This window comes from Falco biarmicus, chromosome 4 (assembly GCF_023638135.1).
Source record: "Falco biarmicus isolate bFalBia1 chromosome 4, bFalBia1.pri, whole genome shotgun sequence".
NCBI classification, from domain to species: Eukaryota; Metazoa; Chordata; class Aves; order Falconiformes; family Falconidae; genus Falco; species Falco biarmicus.
Window position 1 is genome coordinate 4183589 of NC_079291.1, and position 18070 is coordinate 4201658.

The window sequence follows — 18070 nt, forward strand, 5'->3', positions numbered from 1 at the left end:
GGCGCTGTTTACTGGCAAGCTGTGAATTAAATGCATCCCCCTTTTCTCTTTACATTAGTGTAATGCGTCACTTTGGTTCTCGATTTCATGTCCTTCACACACCTCTCACTCCTCCTTCAGTCAATACGCAGGACTGTATTTTATTGCACAAGAAATGTAGGAGCAAGCATTTAATGTAGCATCAGGGACTTTCTAATCACCAGTCTCTGAAATGTGCTCATAAGTATCTGCAGTTCACTTATTGGGTGGAGATGAATCACTTCCAATTTGCTTTTATGAATGTGAGTGGAACATTTGCAAAGAGTGGTTTCTGTTATTTACACTGTGAAATGCTTGTAAGCAGCCAACTATAAAAGACCTGAGTGACATTTATGCTTAAGTTCTCTCATCGCAGTCATAGTTGGAGGAAAGGATAAAATTCAGTGTGATGCTCTGGAACGCGCAGGGTAAAGTTCTGTTTGCAGCTTTAGCTGCCACTGGCTTAACTCCATTTATTCATCTTGGGTATGATGCTTAGAGGAGCATGAGTAAAAAAGAAAACTTGACCATTGGTTGAGAAAACAGTGTTATTGCCACTGAAGTCAACGTTACGCTTGCCATGAAGTTTGGCTAATCAAGATTTTTACCCTGAGGTCGCTACCTGATTTGCAGGTGCGTGGGGATGCTTGATGTCTGTATTTTTTTCTGATTTCCCACCCCTCTGTAGTCTCTTCTATCCCCTGTGGGGAACTTGTTACAACCCTGCATAACAGGGACTAGAATCACAGTCACTAGCACAAGAAAATATCTTTGAGATCATATTCCATCTGCCTACAGGGGTCTGATATAACCTCCTGATGAGAATATACCAGACGTTAAGCTGATACTACAGCTGGTCTTGTCTCTTCTGTAATTTCGTGGGATTTGGGCATGCAGACCAGAAGTGGGAGAGAGATTTTTTCTGAGTGCAGCAATGCATACTTATTCAGAACAATTCAATCCTGTTCAAAACCAGCATTCCATGTCTGTCCCAACCTAAAATTCAGCTGGATGATATAATAGCTTATTGTTTGATGCAAACATAGGCCACTCAGGTAATAACATCTGTAAAATTGAAGGAGATATTTGTTCTTTCTCCACTGAGTAATAAATGGGAGAAAGTTGTCGTTCATAGTTATATACAGAATATGGCATATAATATAATTTTTATGATCTGCTATACTGTAAATAGAACATGCTATAAATATTTTACATATTTATATACATATGAAAGCCCCAAAATTATTTGAGTTTTTAGTTGTGTCCAAATTTACAGGTTTATTTATCTTTTTTTTTCCTTCTTCTTCTGAGAAACTGGAAAAAAACGCTCTCTGTTTTTCACTAGCAATTTTGGACAAAGGAAGGTGGGGTAAAAACCCAGGCAACCATGAAATACATGTAATGATACGACAAAGATTAAAAAGCAGCAAGATCCTCAACTGCAGAAGTGCTGGGGAAGCTGGTGGTTTTTATTCGTGATCTCAAAGGCTTGTAGCCCATTTTTGGTAGACTTAGGGTTTCCCAAAGACGTTCAGCAAATAAATTATGATCTATGTTGATAAAAGGAAACATCCAGCAGTTCAGTCTACCATGATGTTAGGCTTTAGATGGAGGAAGCACTGTGAAAACTGTTTTAAAAAAACCAACCACCGAGTATTCCAGATACAATAAGTTCTTTCAGGTTTTATCTTCGTATGACATTCGATGGGATAACTTCGGAGTAAATGCGTCAGGGGCATCACCATAGTACAGGGAACAACACTAATACCTGTGGAGCACTAATTTTCACTGTTTCTATTTCCTCCTAAGCATCAAAGGTGAGAGTTTATGTGCTTCTAGCTTCCTGTAGGATCAAAATGGAGTTTTCTTTATTCACTTGATCAGAGGCGAAGTGTGCTGTTCCCTGTGAAAGATTTATCACGTTGTCCGTGTCACTGACAGCCGTTAATGGAAGTAGCATAACTGAGTGGAAATCATCTGTAACCAATGTTGGTCACAGTGTTACTTTTATGAAATGATAAAAATAATGAATAAGGGCCAAAAGCCAGGTGAGTGCCTGCATTTCCTCTTCGCTGGAGGTTGCTGAGGTTTTTTTGGAAAATTGCAGTCCGAAAGGGAGAGAAGAGGGATTGTGCCCTAAAAGATGTTACCACTGAGGTTAGCAGAAATCCTGGATTTTGGTGAGAGCAGATCTGCGTAGTGAGTCCTCTGTTTCAGCCCCAGTTTTCGAACTGCCAGGTACCTGCAGGCTCTAGTGAAGGCACTGGAAAACTGACCGGCCGCAGGTTTGGGTCCCGAGTTACTGTTTCATTCTAGAGGAGGTTTGCTAATGTAGTCTGTCCAATATGCTCAGTTTTGATGCCGTCACATTTTATTTGACACTAAACTAAAACAGCTGTTTGCAATTAGCACACATAAAAAGAACAATAACAAAAATGCAGCCTGCCCTTCCAACTCTACACATACTCAATGCAAAGAGTTCACCAAGTGCTGGTGATTTTCCCTCCCTGTGGTCTAAGTAAAACAGCTAAAACAATTGATCTCGCAGAAGGCCAAACAACAAAAAAATGTTTATCGTTCCCCAAATGTTTCTGATGGGCAGCAGCGCCTGGTTAATGGAAGATAAATGTTGCTCAGGGTGCGTGTGCAGGCAGGACTCTTGCTGCGGAGCTGATCTAAGCATGAAGTTAAAGGGAGGTGAGGGCTGGGCGATGGCTGATGCTGCGCTGGGACAGGATGAGGTAGAGAGCTGGTTTCTTACCAGCACTGGGATCCAGGGCAGCTGGCCCACCCTCCCATTGGGAACAGTGAACAAGGAGCTTGTAAAATACACAGACCAAATGGAAATGACCCCTATTGACTGAAACCAGCTGCATGTCAGACCTCTCACTGTCTCTCTTGATTTGCTATCTCAAATAAATGGATGTGGTAGAAGGGGCTATGGAAAGAAAACAAAATAATTTATTCTCCTTGAAGTCGTGCCACACTAATAAGCCACAGTTTTTACAGCCGAAAAAAATGTTTATTCGCAGATTAAGTTTTTCCTTCTCTTTTTTTTTTTTTTTTTTTTTGTGGCTTTGAAAGTCTGCAGTTTAGAATAAGACATGCTGTAGTTCAGTTTCAGAGGTCTTTAACAAATTTGGCATTTATAGATTTTGTTATGCATTTGTCACGTAAAACTGCTGGCTAATGAGAGCTTGGTTATTTTGCATTTTGATTCAGAAAACAAAGTTACAACAGCTTTTGTCGGTGCTTTGGCTTAGATCTGCATGGTTGCTTAGCCCCATGAAAAAGGTCTCAGTGAGTTTTGAAGAAGAATGGTGTGCAGAATGACTTGACTTATTCATGTGCTGTTTTCCATGATTCTCGTAATACCCTCCTGGGTAACACCAGTTATCCTGAGCATTGTGAAGATCTTCTTGCAGTAATCAGGGTACCATTTGAATTTGGAAAGTTAAGAACAACAGCTGTTCAAATCCTCCATTTTATAGCCAGGATGGGTTACTGCAATTTATATTTGATTGAGCTCGGTTTTGACTGTAGAGATAGGGAAGGAGGTATTTAACTTCACTGCCATAGTTGCCTCCATCTCTTTTTGAGAAGATGGTCAGGTTGCGACATGTCGTAATGCTGGTATGGTTCAGTAGGCTTTCTTAAGGAAACTTCTTAAAAGTCACCAGTCTCGTTTTCCTTCAAGCAAACTGAGGCACTGACATGTTTTGCAAATGTATCTTCTTTTTTTTTTTTTTTTGTCTTGTTCGACCAATTGATTGTTAGTGAAATAAGCCACTAAATCTGGATTAATAGATAATTAGAATACCTCAGTGGAGTGACCTCCATGAAGCCTGCAGAAACCTGTAGGATACAAAAATTTGAAGATGACACTTTGAATTGATGTTGTTACTTCTTTATGCCTTCCACAACCTGCTTTTTTTCTCTCCTTTTTTTTTTTATTCCCTCTTTTTTTTTTTTTTTCCCTCCTTAAGAAAGAATTTCTTTCTTCCTCACTCCCAGGTGCACGAACACGAAAGGGTAGCAGCTTTGGGCATAGGAGCCTTTATCTGTGGCCTTGCAATGGAGTTGCACAGACAGATGTTATTTCAATATAAAGTAGATTGAAATTCCCATCTATAGGTTCTGAGTGTCGTGGCAGTCACTTTCTTTGCTTTAAAGACAAAACCAAAAATGCAGTTCAAACCGGTCATTGCTCCTTCACTGGCAGATTTCAGCCACGCTGGCTCGTAGGATCTTTTGATTGTCATCTGTGACTCAGATATTGCTATGGGGAAAGGCACATCTCTGCTCCTCGTACCATTGCTGTTTCTTGCTGTCTGTCCTATAGGCGGCAACTCTTACTCATGAGCTCTCTGTTATTCGTTATAAACCCTGGCTGGATAATGAATTATGAGCCAGTTGGTGGGTTACTCAGATCATACCAGTCTGGTATGAAGTAATACCGTGGACCTCCTTCCTTCCATTTTTGTCTATTTTCTCCTGACTAACTACTTGCATTAGTGAGAGTAAACGAAGCTTACGCCTACTGCTTCAGAAATGTAGAGGTAAAGAGGTCTTGGGTGGCTGCCTGTAAAGAATGTTCTACGTTGAGCCAGAGGCAGAACCGTGGATATGAAGGAGGTTTCTATGGGTTTGGAAGGAGCCCTTCTCCTAGCTGACGTCCGTCAGGCTCTTTGGCACACTCTCCTAGGACGCTGGTGATTTCACCCAGTACTCCAAGGGCAGGGTGACACCAGTGAGGTGCCTGTATGCCAGAGCAGCCCACGGGTTTGGGATGACCCTGTACCTGTGCCGACAGAGAACCTTTTTTCCTGTGTTATTTCAGCTATAGCCTTAGTACACAAGTGCTCTATCCTGCGGTCCAAAATTTGGCCGCTCTTCCCATTTCCCTTCGGTGGTGGTCAGGTGAAAGTCAACAAATCCCATTGACATTAAGGAGAGTTTTGCCCTGGTCAAGACTCCAGGGCCCAGCCCAGTGACAGAAGAAAACATGAAGAGTACAAAACAGAGAGAGGGATTAGCATATGATAACACCATCAGACATTTGAACCTTTCAGCAAGGAAAAGGGATCAGATTGAGGCCGCCCTCATTATTTTCCTGTCTTCCTGATGAAAGAACAGGTTGGGTGCTAGCACAACTGGAGGATATATTTGAGCCAGAATTTGAAAAACACATCAATGCAATTTATTTACCAATGAGTCTTTTTAATAATACGTGTAGTAAAAACAAGAGGGGAACTTTGTTTTACCTTTATTTTAATCAGACTTTCATTTTTAAAAGTTGCAAGAGTACAAGCTTCACGAAGCTAATGCTACTGCGCTGGCCAAGTAGAAAAGGATGAGAGCCAGTTGTTTTTCCTCAGAGCACAGTAGGAAATGTGTAACTGTTAAACTTCAGTTCAGATGTTTATATCTTTACATATTTACAGTGGAAAACTAGATGAAAGCCCAAGAATGTGTTCTTTCTCAACCTGAAATAAGATGCCTTTTATCAAGGGAACAGCAAGAAAAAAAACTAAATACACAAGACAAGGCACCGTTTCTACAACAGCAGAAATCTTATTCTGATTGCTCAGGTCATCGTGTATGAATGTTGAATTTTCTGCCTTGTTCTGTTCCAGAGACTGAAGGCAGCGCTGACCCATCATCCTGCCGCCATGTCGAACGGGAATATGAACACCATGGGCCACATGATGGAAATGATGAGCTCGCGGCAGGACCAGACGCCACACCATCATATGCACTCACATCCTCATCAGCACCAGACACTGCCCCCTCATCACTCGTACCCACATCAGCACCAGCATCCGGCGCACCATCCTCATCCTCAGCCTCATCACCAGCAGAACCATCCCCACCACCACTCTCACTCGCACCTTCACGCACACCCGGCACATCACCAGACCTCGCCGCACCCCCCGCTGCACTCAGGCGGACAAGCACAGGTAGACCTTCATGCCACGCTGCATTGCTGAGTTTTGCTGTTACGTGAAGCAAAAGCCTGATCCCTGTATTGTTTCTTCACACACGCCTTGTTAGATACAAGCCCCTCAGGCTACTCATAAATGTCTGCTACCAGTGGTGGGGAAGCGCAAAGTTTATTCAGAAAACAGAGTGAAGCAACAACTTGTTTTGCTGCTTAATTTGCTAGACACTTGTAATATCTTACTTTATAAGGAGTTCCAAGGTTTTTCAGTGCTCTGAGCTCTGCAAATTGCCACATACCCTTTTATGGATGAGGTTTATTATGGAGATTAGCATGTTATATAGGTTGCTTAATGTGCTTGAACCTGAATTTTGAGGCCAAGATTTAAAGAGCTGTGTGTGTTCTACCTGCAGAAATACATAGCAGAATCTTTAGGGAAGTAAAATGGCACTGGGGGTGTGGGGTGTGTGAGTGTGTATCCGCACTAAATGTTTCTTGAACTAAAGAACTGAGCAGAGTAATTTTTAAGAGGAATTCTATTAATGTCTTAAGATGATAGGCTTCTGCATCAGGATCACACAAGAAAAATAAAGCTCTGAGGGCAGTGACTGTAACATGTCATGTCTGGGGAGCAAATTTAAGGAAGACAAGTGGGCAGTGCATAGAATGAGGACAAAAAGGAGTGCCAGCCATAAGAAGTTCAATCTGTGAAGTATTGTGTTGCTTGCAAATACCTTTCAGACAAGCTCTTAGAAAACATTAAAGAAAATGAGAGGATTTGGCTGACATCCCAGTGTCCCACAACATTAACTATTTACTAACATCTAGCTTTATTATTGCGGAGGCTGCAAGCACATGGGATTTCCCTAAAGCATTTGCTAATGTAAAATGAATTGTCAGCTTTAGAGAAACAGTCTAAATAAGAGAGCAGCAGACTCCCCTGTGAGAAGATGTCCAGAGCTTTCCTAAGTTTAGTTCAGTTTTTACTTTGTGAATTCAATTATTTTCCCATCTGTTAATGAGTTATTTTCCTTGTAGTTGTTTAAAAACTGCAATAAAAACACATTATCTCATAACAGAGAAACCAAAAGCAACCTGATGGCTGTCTTGGAGATCCATGAGAGAGTAGGAGTAAAGTTGTGCTTAGCAGACTGAGGACTCCATGGATGAGATGGAAGAAGTCACTCAACCTCTCTGAGGCTGTTAAAACCAAGGGTAATAGTACTGGTACCGCACCGAGGGCTTGGGAGGACGAACATGTTAGTGCAGGCGAGGGAGTCAGACACCACGTATGGAGCACTGCTGCAAAGCCTCCGTATTACCACTTCTAACGGGTGAGAAGGGAACAGTTACCAGAGAAAACAAACGTCCCAGTTTGAAGGATAAGATCGGTGAGCCTGTGGCCCTCCTCTCGACCCGCTCAAGCAGGTCTGTGTCTTTCTTACACCCATTCCACTTAGGACAGCCTAGACCTCTTGTGCTCTGCATTCCCTGATAGCTAAGCACCCCAAAAGACTCCCAGGCAGGCAAGAAGAGATGCAGGCGCCAGGTGCGCTGACCGGCAGCCACAAAGCTACGTCAGATTCACCCTGTGCCCAGCACTGCACCGTCTCCGGAGCTGAGCCTGTGGAGTCAGCTGAGCTTTGCCATGCACATGTCGCTGGAAGCAACAGGCCCCATCAGGGATCAAGGAGGTCTTCACCTTGTCCGTAGGTGTAAGTGTCACCAAGAGGACGGGAATGGAGGGTGATGGAGTAGGAATCCTAGGGCGAGCAGCTTCCCTAGGCAGCAGAGCTCTTGCTGTGCAGCGGCTCCCACGGCGTGAAGGCAACAGTGATTCCTCAACAGGTGCCTTAGTGGGGAGAAAAGAAGGCTTTGCTGACTAATAACCACATGTTATTTGTAAGCTTATCTGTAGTCCCCATGGTAATAGCATCTTTAGGGGTCAGATTGCTCCGGCAGACATTAATTTTATGGTGTGTTTTACTAATTATTAACCTCCTCATTCTTCTGAGCCAGATTTTTCCTTTCCAAACCACCTGCCAAATGACAGCATGGTCCATGCTGCTGTAAACTGTGCGCTCCCATGCCGACACCATTGTTATTCTACACCACACCCTCCTGTAATGTCAGAACTAATTTCATGCTTTTCAGCTACCATTTTGATACACAGGAGCCCAATGAATTATGCTTTTGTAGAACGAGTGAATGGGTATTAGTTTTGCGGTAAGCTGCAAAGAACAGAGAGAAATACTGGATCAAACTTAAAAGTAGAAATCACCTTCTGATGGGCACCTTTCTGAGAAAAGAGAGATATTTTACCAAGTTGTAGCTGTGTCGCCTCAACTACTACAACAATGATGCTATCTTTCTTGTGTTGGTCCCATCAAGGTTTTTTCTTATCAAACTTGACAGAGTGATAGCTTAAGCAAAGTAGGGGTTTGGATGTTGTTTCATTCTCTTAGCTGTCCTGCATTTGTCTTCATTATGATTAGCATCCTCTAAAAAAAAAACCTAACTTCAATGTTAATATATATTCATTTTCTTTCTTACATCCCTAGGCAGGGCAGAGAAATCCTGCGAGAGAATGATGCTTAGACAGTTACTAAGATATAGCCTAACAGATTTCAGGGTTAAGAGCAATCTAGTAAGAGTCAGTTAATTATGCCACGTGACATGATTAGTGATGTAATGGCAACCTTTATAATTAATATCTGCCAGAGATTTTGTTGTTCTGAAAATGCTCTCTGAGTGCCCAAAGACTGACGGGTACATTCTGAAAACAAAATGGCTTGGCTAGTTATTCAGGAGAAAATGAACATATAAGGAGAAAAAAAAAAAAAAAAGAATTGTATAGTTACCTTTTTCTGCCTATGTCACAGACCCCACTGGGAGAGTTAAGAAACAAGAATTTTTAAAGCTGAATGAAACAGGAGAGAAATGAGATAAGGAAAGCTTTTGGTGTCCAGAAACATAAATAACAGATCTCTGAAGTCTGGAAAGGTGGTGTATGTGAGAACATGAAAAACCTTTGATGAGATGTTGAGTTAAAAGGGATCTCTGAGGCCTCTGTGCTCAGACGTACTGCTAAATAGGTGGCGTGCCAAGCCCCAGTGGAGGGCAAGCAGCTGGCATCCCTTGGCAGTGATGTCCCAGCAGCAGCCCAGGGATGCTGGCAAGAACGGGGGCCACGGCTGGTGGTCCTGTGTGATGCTGGCTGGTGGTCCTGTGCTGCGCTGGTGGCTGCAGCCACTGCAGCTGCCGTAGCCCTGGGACTTCAAGCCCCGGTGTGGACAGGGGGTTGGAGAATTTTACCAGCAAACATACGGAGTTCATACAAGCTGAAATTTAACAAATCAGTCAGGAAAGTGCAGGGTGGCTTATTTATTTTTGGAAGGTTTTTTTTTTAAAAACATTCTTCTGCTCCTGGGAGAGATATTCCCTGACTGTGCAACATAAAGCTGGGAATAAATTCAGCTTTATGCAAAAAGCGTTATCAGATGCACAGAATAATTACACATAAAATTGCCACTTTAATTGACACAAGTCAGCTGGGGGAGGGAGCAAACTCTTCTTCAGAGTTTGTGGCGAGACTCTAGACAGAAAAGCGACCTCGCAAGATGATAGTATCATTTTAATTGAGACAGACAGAGGTGTTAGGCAAACACATGTTAATTGCCGCAATTGAAATCCGGGGCTCAGTCTGACAAAGCGCTGAGTATGTCCACTCCCTGGAGTCAAAAGGAAGCACCTTGGAGGTTTGGGCCTTTGCCAGAACAAGAGGGTTAATTTTGAGTCGACAATTCAGGTTTCCAGACTGTTCCAGACAGTGTCGGAGCAGCAGCAGCAATGTGAGCCCTGGCAGTGGTTCCCGCTGGGCTGGGCGCAAGCAATGGGACCCCTGGCTCGAGTTCCTGAGCCCCCAGCACAGTCCAGAGCCCCTGAACTAGGCACCACGGAGAGGCAGGAAAGCAGTCCAAAAGCTGGCTATTCCCAGGTAGCTGGTCGTTAAGTCTGATGCTGGTTCCTGACAGGGACGGGGGCGTTTGTTTCATCTGCCCAGCAGCTGGAGCATGGGCTGTGTGGGGCTGCCCCCACCACGCGCCTTTTCTGTTACGGCATGGGCCAGGTACTCTCAGGAGCAGGATCAACACTCTCCTGCACCTGGAAAGCATAAATACATATTTTTCCATAGTTTTGTAGCAGCCAGGCTGGATGTGGCATGTCTCTACTGTCAAAGCCAGGCTGCTGAATAAAACAGACCGTAATAACCATGTTGGGTTAAATGGAAATGTCTGCTAAGGGGAATACCCCTTCTCCACGCAGTGCAGGGATACCAAAATGCAGGTTCAAGTTCAGGTAACTAAATCCTTTCTTTTGCCCCCCGAGGTTTGCTGGCCTTGCGTGGTCCCTGCCCGTGGCTCCCCCGCCAAGCGCCCGGAGCGCGGCAGCGCCTGTCTGCAGAGGTGGTGGAGCGTGAGACGGGGGTGGGGGAGCCTGTGAAACAGAAATGTCCTAAAATTTTGGAGGTCATTGGAGAAAAAAAAAGAGAGAGAGACAGAAGTAAGGCCACTACAGTCCTTGCTTTGATTAGAACAGTTGCCGAGAGAAACTTGACATTTCAGGTTTGAAATAGGTGGTGGCAAAGAAAGTACCTAAGTGAATGTTTTTAATAACTTACTGTAAGGGGAAAAATATTTTCCCTACTAATATTCAGAGGATTATTTAAAAAAAAAAATCTCCCCTTTGACCATGGCAAGGATGTGCCAGCAGCTAATTTCAGTGGCATCTGGCGCAGCCAGACTTGGGCCTGGTGCAGACCTCGTCAGGGAGCAGGACGAGCATACGAGACTTCCCTTCCCATTTCAGCATCCCCCTCCGTGACTTTCCCCCCTCACCACCCCCTGCCAAACCTCTTCCTCCCCTCCAGGTTTCGCCAGCAGCGCAGCAGATGCAGCCCACGCAGACGATACAGCCGCCACAGCCGACCGGAGGTCGCCGGAGGAGGGTGGTGGATGAAGACCCGGATGAGAGGAGGCGGAAATTTCTGGAAAGGAACCGAGCCGCCGCCACGCGCTGCAGACAGAAGAGGAAGGTCTGGGTGATGTCACTGGAAAAGAAAGCAGAAGAGCTCACCCAGACAAACATGCAACTTCAGGTACGAGCCACTGTCTGCACCCCCGAGGGCACAGAGGGGCTCTTTGTGCTCGGAGGGGCTGGCGGTGCCGGCAGGACCTCACCACCCTTGGGGCTGCCCCTGTGGGAGCATGGGGCATAATCAAAGTTGATTAATCAAGATGTGTGTGCTTCAATTAAAGGAATAATTACATTTTAGTGGGATAAGCCAGGAAAAAGCTGTCTTGGGATTTAGAAGCCTTCGCTAGATGGATTTGTATTTATTTTCTTTTCTTGTCGCTGCTTTTTGTGGGGATTTTTTTTGGAAGTGCCATTAACTTGGCTGTAAAGGACTTCTTCAAAGCAGGGCATGTAGCTAAACCCTCATTCAAAGCCAACAAGATAGGAGCATAAATAGCTCAATCTCCCAATAAGGAAAATGAAATGGATAGATGAAAATACCCTGAATATGATAACAAAAGCCTTTCTTACTGTGCTGCCCTTCTTAGGGTGGGCACGGTACTTCTGCCCCATCCAGAGGTGTGCTGCTCACGCCTCTGTGTTTTAGGGGAGTGCCATGACAGAAATGGTCTTTCTGCTCTTGGCAGCACACAGGCACCGGCTGTAGCACAACAGTACTGTTACAACAATACAACAGTATTTCAACAGTATAAAAGCAGGTGGCGGGGTGCCGTTTGCCCGCACGGGTCTGCCCTCCCTGTCCCGATGCACAGAGCCAGTGTTATTTCCCGAGTGGGTTAAAACATTGCCTCAAGTATCTCTGGTGCTGTGAGGTTAGTTCAGTTGTCTGTTTATGTCACTAAATCTGGAAGACAAATTGCCTTCAGAAGAAGTTATAAAATAATGTTACGGACAAATGTTTAACATAAACCCAGCAGACAAGCTCCGAGTGCCATTTTTGCTCAGTCCTTCCGAAGCTGTGGAGCAGTTTGTGTGTTCTTAGGTTTAAGCTTTGCAGAAGAGCCTGGTTTAAGCTTTGGGGCAAACCAAACCCTCTCTTTCTTTTCCAGAATGAGGTTTCCATGCTGAAAAATGAGGTAGCACAGCTGAAACAGTTATTGTTAACACATAAAGACTGTCCGATAACAGCTATGCAGAAAGAATCACAAGGATATCTAAGTAAGTAGCTGGTATGTTTGCACTGTCTCCATACTCCTCACAGGATAGCAAAGTTTCCAGTTCTTCCCTCCAGAACCCCTTGCTGGTCGTATTATCACTTGAACCTGACTTCTCAAACATCATCCGAGCCATCCAATCTTCTGCCCTTATTTATCCAGCCCCACTCAAAACCAGAGCAGCCCTGGTTTGCATCCCACACAGCAGAGCTAGCCTTCCCCACCCCCTCCCTTCGGCAAGGAGATGCACACGGATGGACGCTCGCTCCCCTGTGGAGGATCCTGCTTGAACTCACAGCTCCAAACCTGCAAGAGTCCTCCCGGGTGCAGTGCTGCCAGAACCTTAAAATAACTCTCAAAAGGAAAGTTAAAAAGGAAAACATTACAGTCCCCCTCCAGCAAAAATGGTACTGTGCTGTGACAGTCGCACAGACCAGGAGTGGCGCAGGTTTTCAAGGTTTGTTAACTCTTTTTTAACTCTTATCTTTGATATTTATTTTTTTTTTTTCAAAAACTTCTCATCTGATGGAGACATTGAATTGATTCTGTCTAGTTGATGCATTTTATGACTGTGGTAATTTAGGGATGAATTCTTTGCTTGGCTCTACGATGGCTCAGAAGAGCCTCAGGGTTAATATTTGCTAGATTGCGGCATTCTCTTAAAATAGAGCCATTTCTGTCTCCTCTGCATCACTATGCATCTGGCTCTTTAACAGTACTCAAAGAAAAAAATACATAATTGAATTACATGCCTATCAGGTTTTGCTTGAATTAGATTTTCTGTGCTGCAGTGCACTGCACTCTAATTTTGATTCCTGCTGGAGCAAATAAAGTGTTTAAGCATGCCAACTGATTTTATAGACCTTAAGATATCGGATGTTTTATCCCAATATTGGTCTCATAAGCATTAGGATCTTGGACTTTTTTCAAGGTCCCAACTCCTGAAGTCAGGTTGATATCAGAGAAGCTGGCTTAAAAAAACCACAAACCCCAAACTGCAAAAGATCAGAAAAGTCAGGCAGTGTTGGATAACTGTGTATTTTGAAATCCTGGGACTTGTGCATGCCTCAGGTCGTTAGTATTGCTGCCATAGTAGTATATCCCTTTTCCAGGGGCATCATCCAGCCTGGGCTTGTTACTCAGATGGAAAAATGAACATGTGTTGTCTCTGTGCCCTCACCCCCTTCCCAGGTCCCGAGAGCAGTCCTCCCGCGAGCCCGGTCCCAGCTTGCTCCCAGCAGCAAGTCATCCAGCACAACACCATCACGACCTCCTCCTCTGTCAGTGACGTCGTGGGAAGCTCCACTCTCACCCAGCTCGCCAGCCACAGAACAGATATCAACCCCATCCTTTAAAAGTGGTTGATCAGAAACTGCTAGGGGAGTGTGGTAGCGTATCAAAGCGTCCTCTGTGCTAAGGACATTTGCAACCGTAACTCAAGCCTGGAAGATTCCTCAGTTCTTGAAAGACTCTGGCTTTCATTTTTATAGTTATTAAAAAGTCTTTTATACTTAGTTACATAAAAGGGAGTTATGCAATTAATATGCTATCAGCTTGAGAAATGCTTTGGTGCTTTCTCCAGTTTTTTTGGTACCAGTTACTTGTTTATAAACCTAACTGTTCCTGTACATAGTCATGTTTCCTTCTCACCAATCTAGCCTGAAGCCTCAGAAATACAGAGTTGTGTTAAATCGCAGCCGTTAGCCGATGTGAGGCATGAAAAGTATTAGAGAGTCGTACGTAGTTAACTAGGAGTAATTAGGCTACAAATATAGAGAGAGGGCATCTGCTGACAGCATAATAAAAACAAGCGAGCGTTGTGCTCTCAGCAGACCCATCTTGCATTCAGAACCTCTTTCAAAGTGGTTTTATGGGATGTGGCCGTCAGGACAAAATCAAGCCCAAATAACGTACTCTTTTATCTAGCCCTTCCTCTTCTCCTCTCTCCCCTGCCCTGGCCTTTTTCTCCTCCAGTTATTCTTACACCTTCCTCTTCCCTTCCCAAACCCTTTTCACCCCCCGCCTTTTTTTCCTGCTTTTTTTCATTCCAAGGCTTTCTGACTTCCCTCTCTTTGTCAAAGAACGGTGATGAACAAGCAAAAACTTCAAGCCCACCTGAAAACTGTCAGCACGGCTGCTACTTTCACTAGCTCTTCACCCGCGGCTGCGCTGTGCCAAGCATTTGGCTTTTAAAAAGTAGAAATGCTCCTGATTTAGTGTTTTTAATAAACAGCAAAAGGTGAAAGCAGTGCAGCCCCAGGTGAAGCAGGATTGCGAGCCAGCTGTGTTGGTGCTAGCAGCCCTGTAAGCTTCTGTGGTGAGGTACATCTGAGAATCACAGCAATTCTTTTGCACTGCTGGTCATTAACATAGAAAAATCCATGTACTATATAATAATTTGGAAAAGTTCTGTTCCCTAACCCGGTTGCGTTGTTCTAGCAGCGAAAGCTAACAGCTTCAGGTTTCACAGGCTATAAATGAGGAATAAATCAGCAAAACGGTTCTGACCAGTTGAAGAAATGCCATTTTTAATTCCCAGGGAAAGACCTGCTCTCTGCTGGCGTTCCTTTAAGCATCCACAGACCGATCCCAAGCTGGCAGACAGCAGCGTAGCTTCACTGACTTTAATGGCACTTAACGCCTGTTTACGGCAGGCGAGGAGTTGTCTCATTAGGACGCTAAATAATTTTTAGAAGGCATGCAGCCATTAAAAAGCACTGCAAGAATGGCAAATCCCACTGCACTCCGGATAAAATTCAGTCCTGCAAAGAGGGTCTGGAAAAGAGCCTTATGCCACAATTAAGGTTTTTGTTTGGACTCCGGGCCTGCCCCTCAGCGGGACTGATTTGCATCCCCGAGTGGTACCAGTGATTGATGGGAAAATCAGACAGAGATGATGCCAGTTAATTATGCTGCCTTGCTGTATATTGGGACCTGATTTTGCTCTCAAATCTGTCAGCGGCAAAAACCTCCCACTGCTTACCCAGGAAGCGGGCTCCAAGCCGGTGATAAATGTTCAAACATTTTGAGCTGCATCCCTAATAGCAAAAGCTAATTCACATTATTCCCAGCAAATCCTCTAGCCCTGGACATGCTTTGTTCTGAAGCAAAGTTCTCCTCCTCAAAGACGCTGTCTTTGGTTTTTAAAGGAGTCGTGGATTTTAAAAGGGTGGCTCTTCTCCGTGCAGGAAGGAGAGTGAAACAACTGAAGCGTGAGGCGTAGGGCCTGCCTGGAAAGGAAAGCAAAGTTCTGAGAATCATGCATTTCCAAATTAGTTCTTATCTTGGTAACTAACTTTTTATCAGTATTCTTTTCTTTAACATCGTGCTTTCCATTTATGCAAATACATTCAGAAGAAGAAGATTTTTAATGTACAGTGTAAATCTTGACTTGATTATATAGTCTAAGAACCAAAAAAAAAACCATGAAAAAATACAAATGTAAAGGATTTTCTATTATATTTTAGACAAACATATACTTTTAAAGTGTTTTAAATACTGAATCTATAATTTTTTTTAAACCTCCAGTTGTAATAGCTAAATGGTTTTGCTTCATCACGGCTCCCAAGGGAACTCTTTTCAAATATGCAGTCAAGCAAAATGTTCCAGCTGAGTATCCACTATGTAAAAAAAAACAAAACAAATAAGCATTTCCCCTGTGTCTGAATTTCATCATTCACTATGAAAAAGAAAATGCCATCGCAGGTTTATTTAAAAAACTTTCCCTCTATATAGGTAGCACTTAAATACATTACAAAATAAAAATCAAAGCTGTTGGTAATATTAGAATACCCAGTTGAACTACACTGCACTAGAATTACGGTTTAGCTTCATTTTATTCAGTCTCCTCAATTAAAATATTTAGCTGTTAAACTGAAAGCTTCTACATTAAAAAGAAAAAAAAAAAAAAAAAAAAAGGAAAAATGCAAAAACCTTGCCTAAGTTTTGTTAAATTCAGCAGCTTGACAGTTTGACTGATGTGTATTATATATAGCTCAATTATTTCTTTTTTTAATGCTAACTAGGCAAGCCAACCACACATGTTGGCCTAAATGTGTAATTACAATGAAATGTCTCCTCTCTATACTGTTGGCCTTTAGGTATAATCCTTGCTAGTGATGTGGAAATAAGTAAAGGATGAAAAGCTATTTGCTATTGCTTCTTGTAACTCTGTCGCAGGTTCACAGGCCAAGACAACACGCAGCATATTTATATCGGCTATATCATCGGTAAAAGGACCAACTGTACCAGGCACCTTATACTATTCATCAGATTCACTTCCACATTAAAACGCTCTTGTTTTCCAGGGGAGTGATCCTGCAGCCTTTCCTCAAGCTGCCGGTCTGGCCAGGCACCGGAGGCTGCCTGAGCAAGGGCTGTGGGAGCAGCCCCTGCCCCTCTGTCCCCAGGCTGTCCCCCTGTTGAGCGGTCAGTGGCTGTGGCCTCTTCCTAAGCATGTCACTCGAAATGCACTTCCCGGGCTCCTTCCATTGAGGAGAAATCCTGCTTTTCCATGAGCTACTGCTGGAGATGCTCCACTTGCCTCCTGCGCTGCCAAGCCAGCCCGTCGGGCTCATCGGGCTCCGTGCCCCATCCCGCTGCCAGCGGGTGACTCGGACCCTTCCCTTGCCCGCTCTGCCGGGCACCAGCGGGGCCGCGAGCCTCAGCCGGTACCTTGCTCGAAGGAGGTGTTTCGGTGGACAGCATCTCTCATTGCGCAACATCAGAAGCACATTGGAAATCTCAGCCACAGACAACTGCAATACTTTGATCCAAAAGAAATGATGCTGTGATGCGGTGCGCTCGCCCCCAGCCCCCCTTGCCCGAGGCAATTTATGCAAGCCATATTCATAACGCTGCCTGTGGGAGACAAGTAGTTTGTGTGCTATCATGGTGTGTTTTATAAAGACGACGATGACGATGATGATGATGATTTATGGAGAATTTCACGCTGTTGGGAGTTAATTCCTGCTACGAAGCTAAATGTCTGCTGCCCATCTTCTGAATAGTGGAAAGTCAATGGTTCAGTGCCTCAGTGCGTGTGGATTTAGTGTGTTAACTGACTCTGTCCTGTTAACTAACAAGCCAGCTATAACTGTTGTTAAATGCCCAACTTTTGAGGATTCATATTTTTTTAAGCAACAATATTTAGTGTTGAAAACTAGTCTTTTAGTTTAGGCAAAATGTGCTTTTTAGCAGCTAATACCTTTTTTAAAAAAAAAGCGTATAGAGTGAATTTATGAAAATTCATGAGGACCAAAGCAATTTTAAAACAGGAATCTATTAATTTAGTATTCACATAGAATTTTATAAAGTATTTATTAATAAATGTTATTTTAACACATTCCATTTGAACAGTATTCTTGTACAGAATCTGTTTGTTTGTTTTTTTTAAGTTACAATATTAGTTTTGCAATAAACTACTCTAGGTGTGTGTGCATCTTAATCTTTCAGGGTCTCAAGCAGAAGCCATCCATCTAAGATGGAAAAGCTTGCTGAGGTCAGTTGTACAGAAATTCCTAGAATTAAATGTTTTCCTTAAAGCAGCATCTGCTTTTTTCTTTTTTTTTTTCTTTCTTCTTTTTTTTTTTTTTTTTGGTAACAACAAAACAAATTATAAACCTTCAGTTATTTCCTTTGTATTGGAAAATGTGCTCTCATTTTATAAAGCATGGGTCAACATATAACTGGAAAGCCTGTCTTTTTTTTTTCTCTCCTTTTTTTTAAGGCTGATTTTATACATCACCACAGAAGATCTAACCCCATCCTTGTTTCTTTTCTAATATCTCATAGTGAGTTGCACTATACTGCCTTATCATTGCCTCTTCTGTCCTCTTACTGAGCAGTGTTCCTTAGATTT

At 43.4% G+C, this 18070-nt stretch overlaps 1 protein-coding gene across 1 annotated transcript in view; it reads left to right on the forward strand.

The window, feature by feature from the left end:
* Window positions 1–17796, forward strand: part of LOC130149011 (cyclic AMP-responsive element-binding protein 5) — a 100493-nt gene extending 82697 nt beyond the window's left edge. Inside the window, exons 4-7 of the mRNA XM_056338232.1 lie at window positions 5655–5978; window positions 10890–11117; window positions 12106–12214; window positions 13402–17796. Coding sequence (XP_056194207.1) covers window positions 5655–5978; window positions 10890–11117; window positions 12106–12214; window positions 13402–13565 — 825 coding nt within the window. The 3' untranslated portion in view covers window positions 13566–17796. The remainder of the gene's footprint in view (window positions 1–5654; window positions 5979–10889; window positions 11118–12105; window positions 12215–13401) is intronic.
* The last annotated feature ends 274 nt before the right edge of the window (window positions 17797–18070 follow it).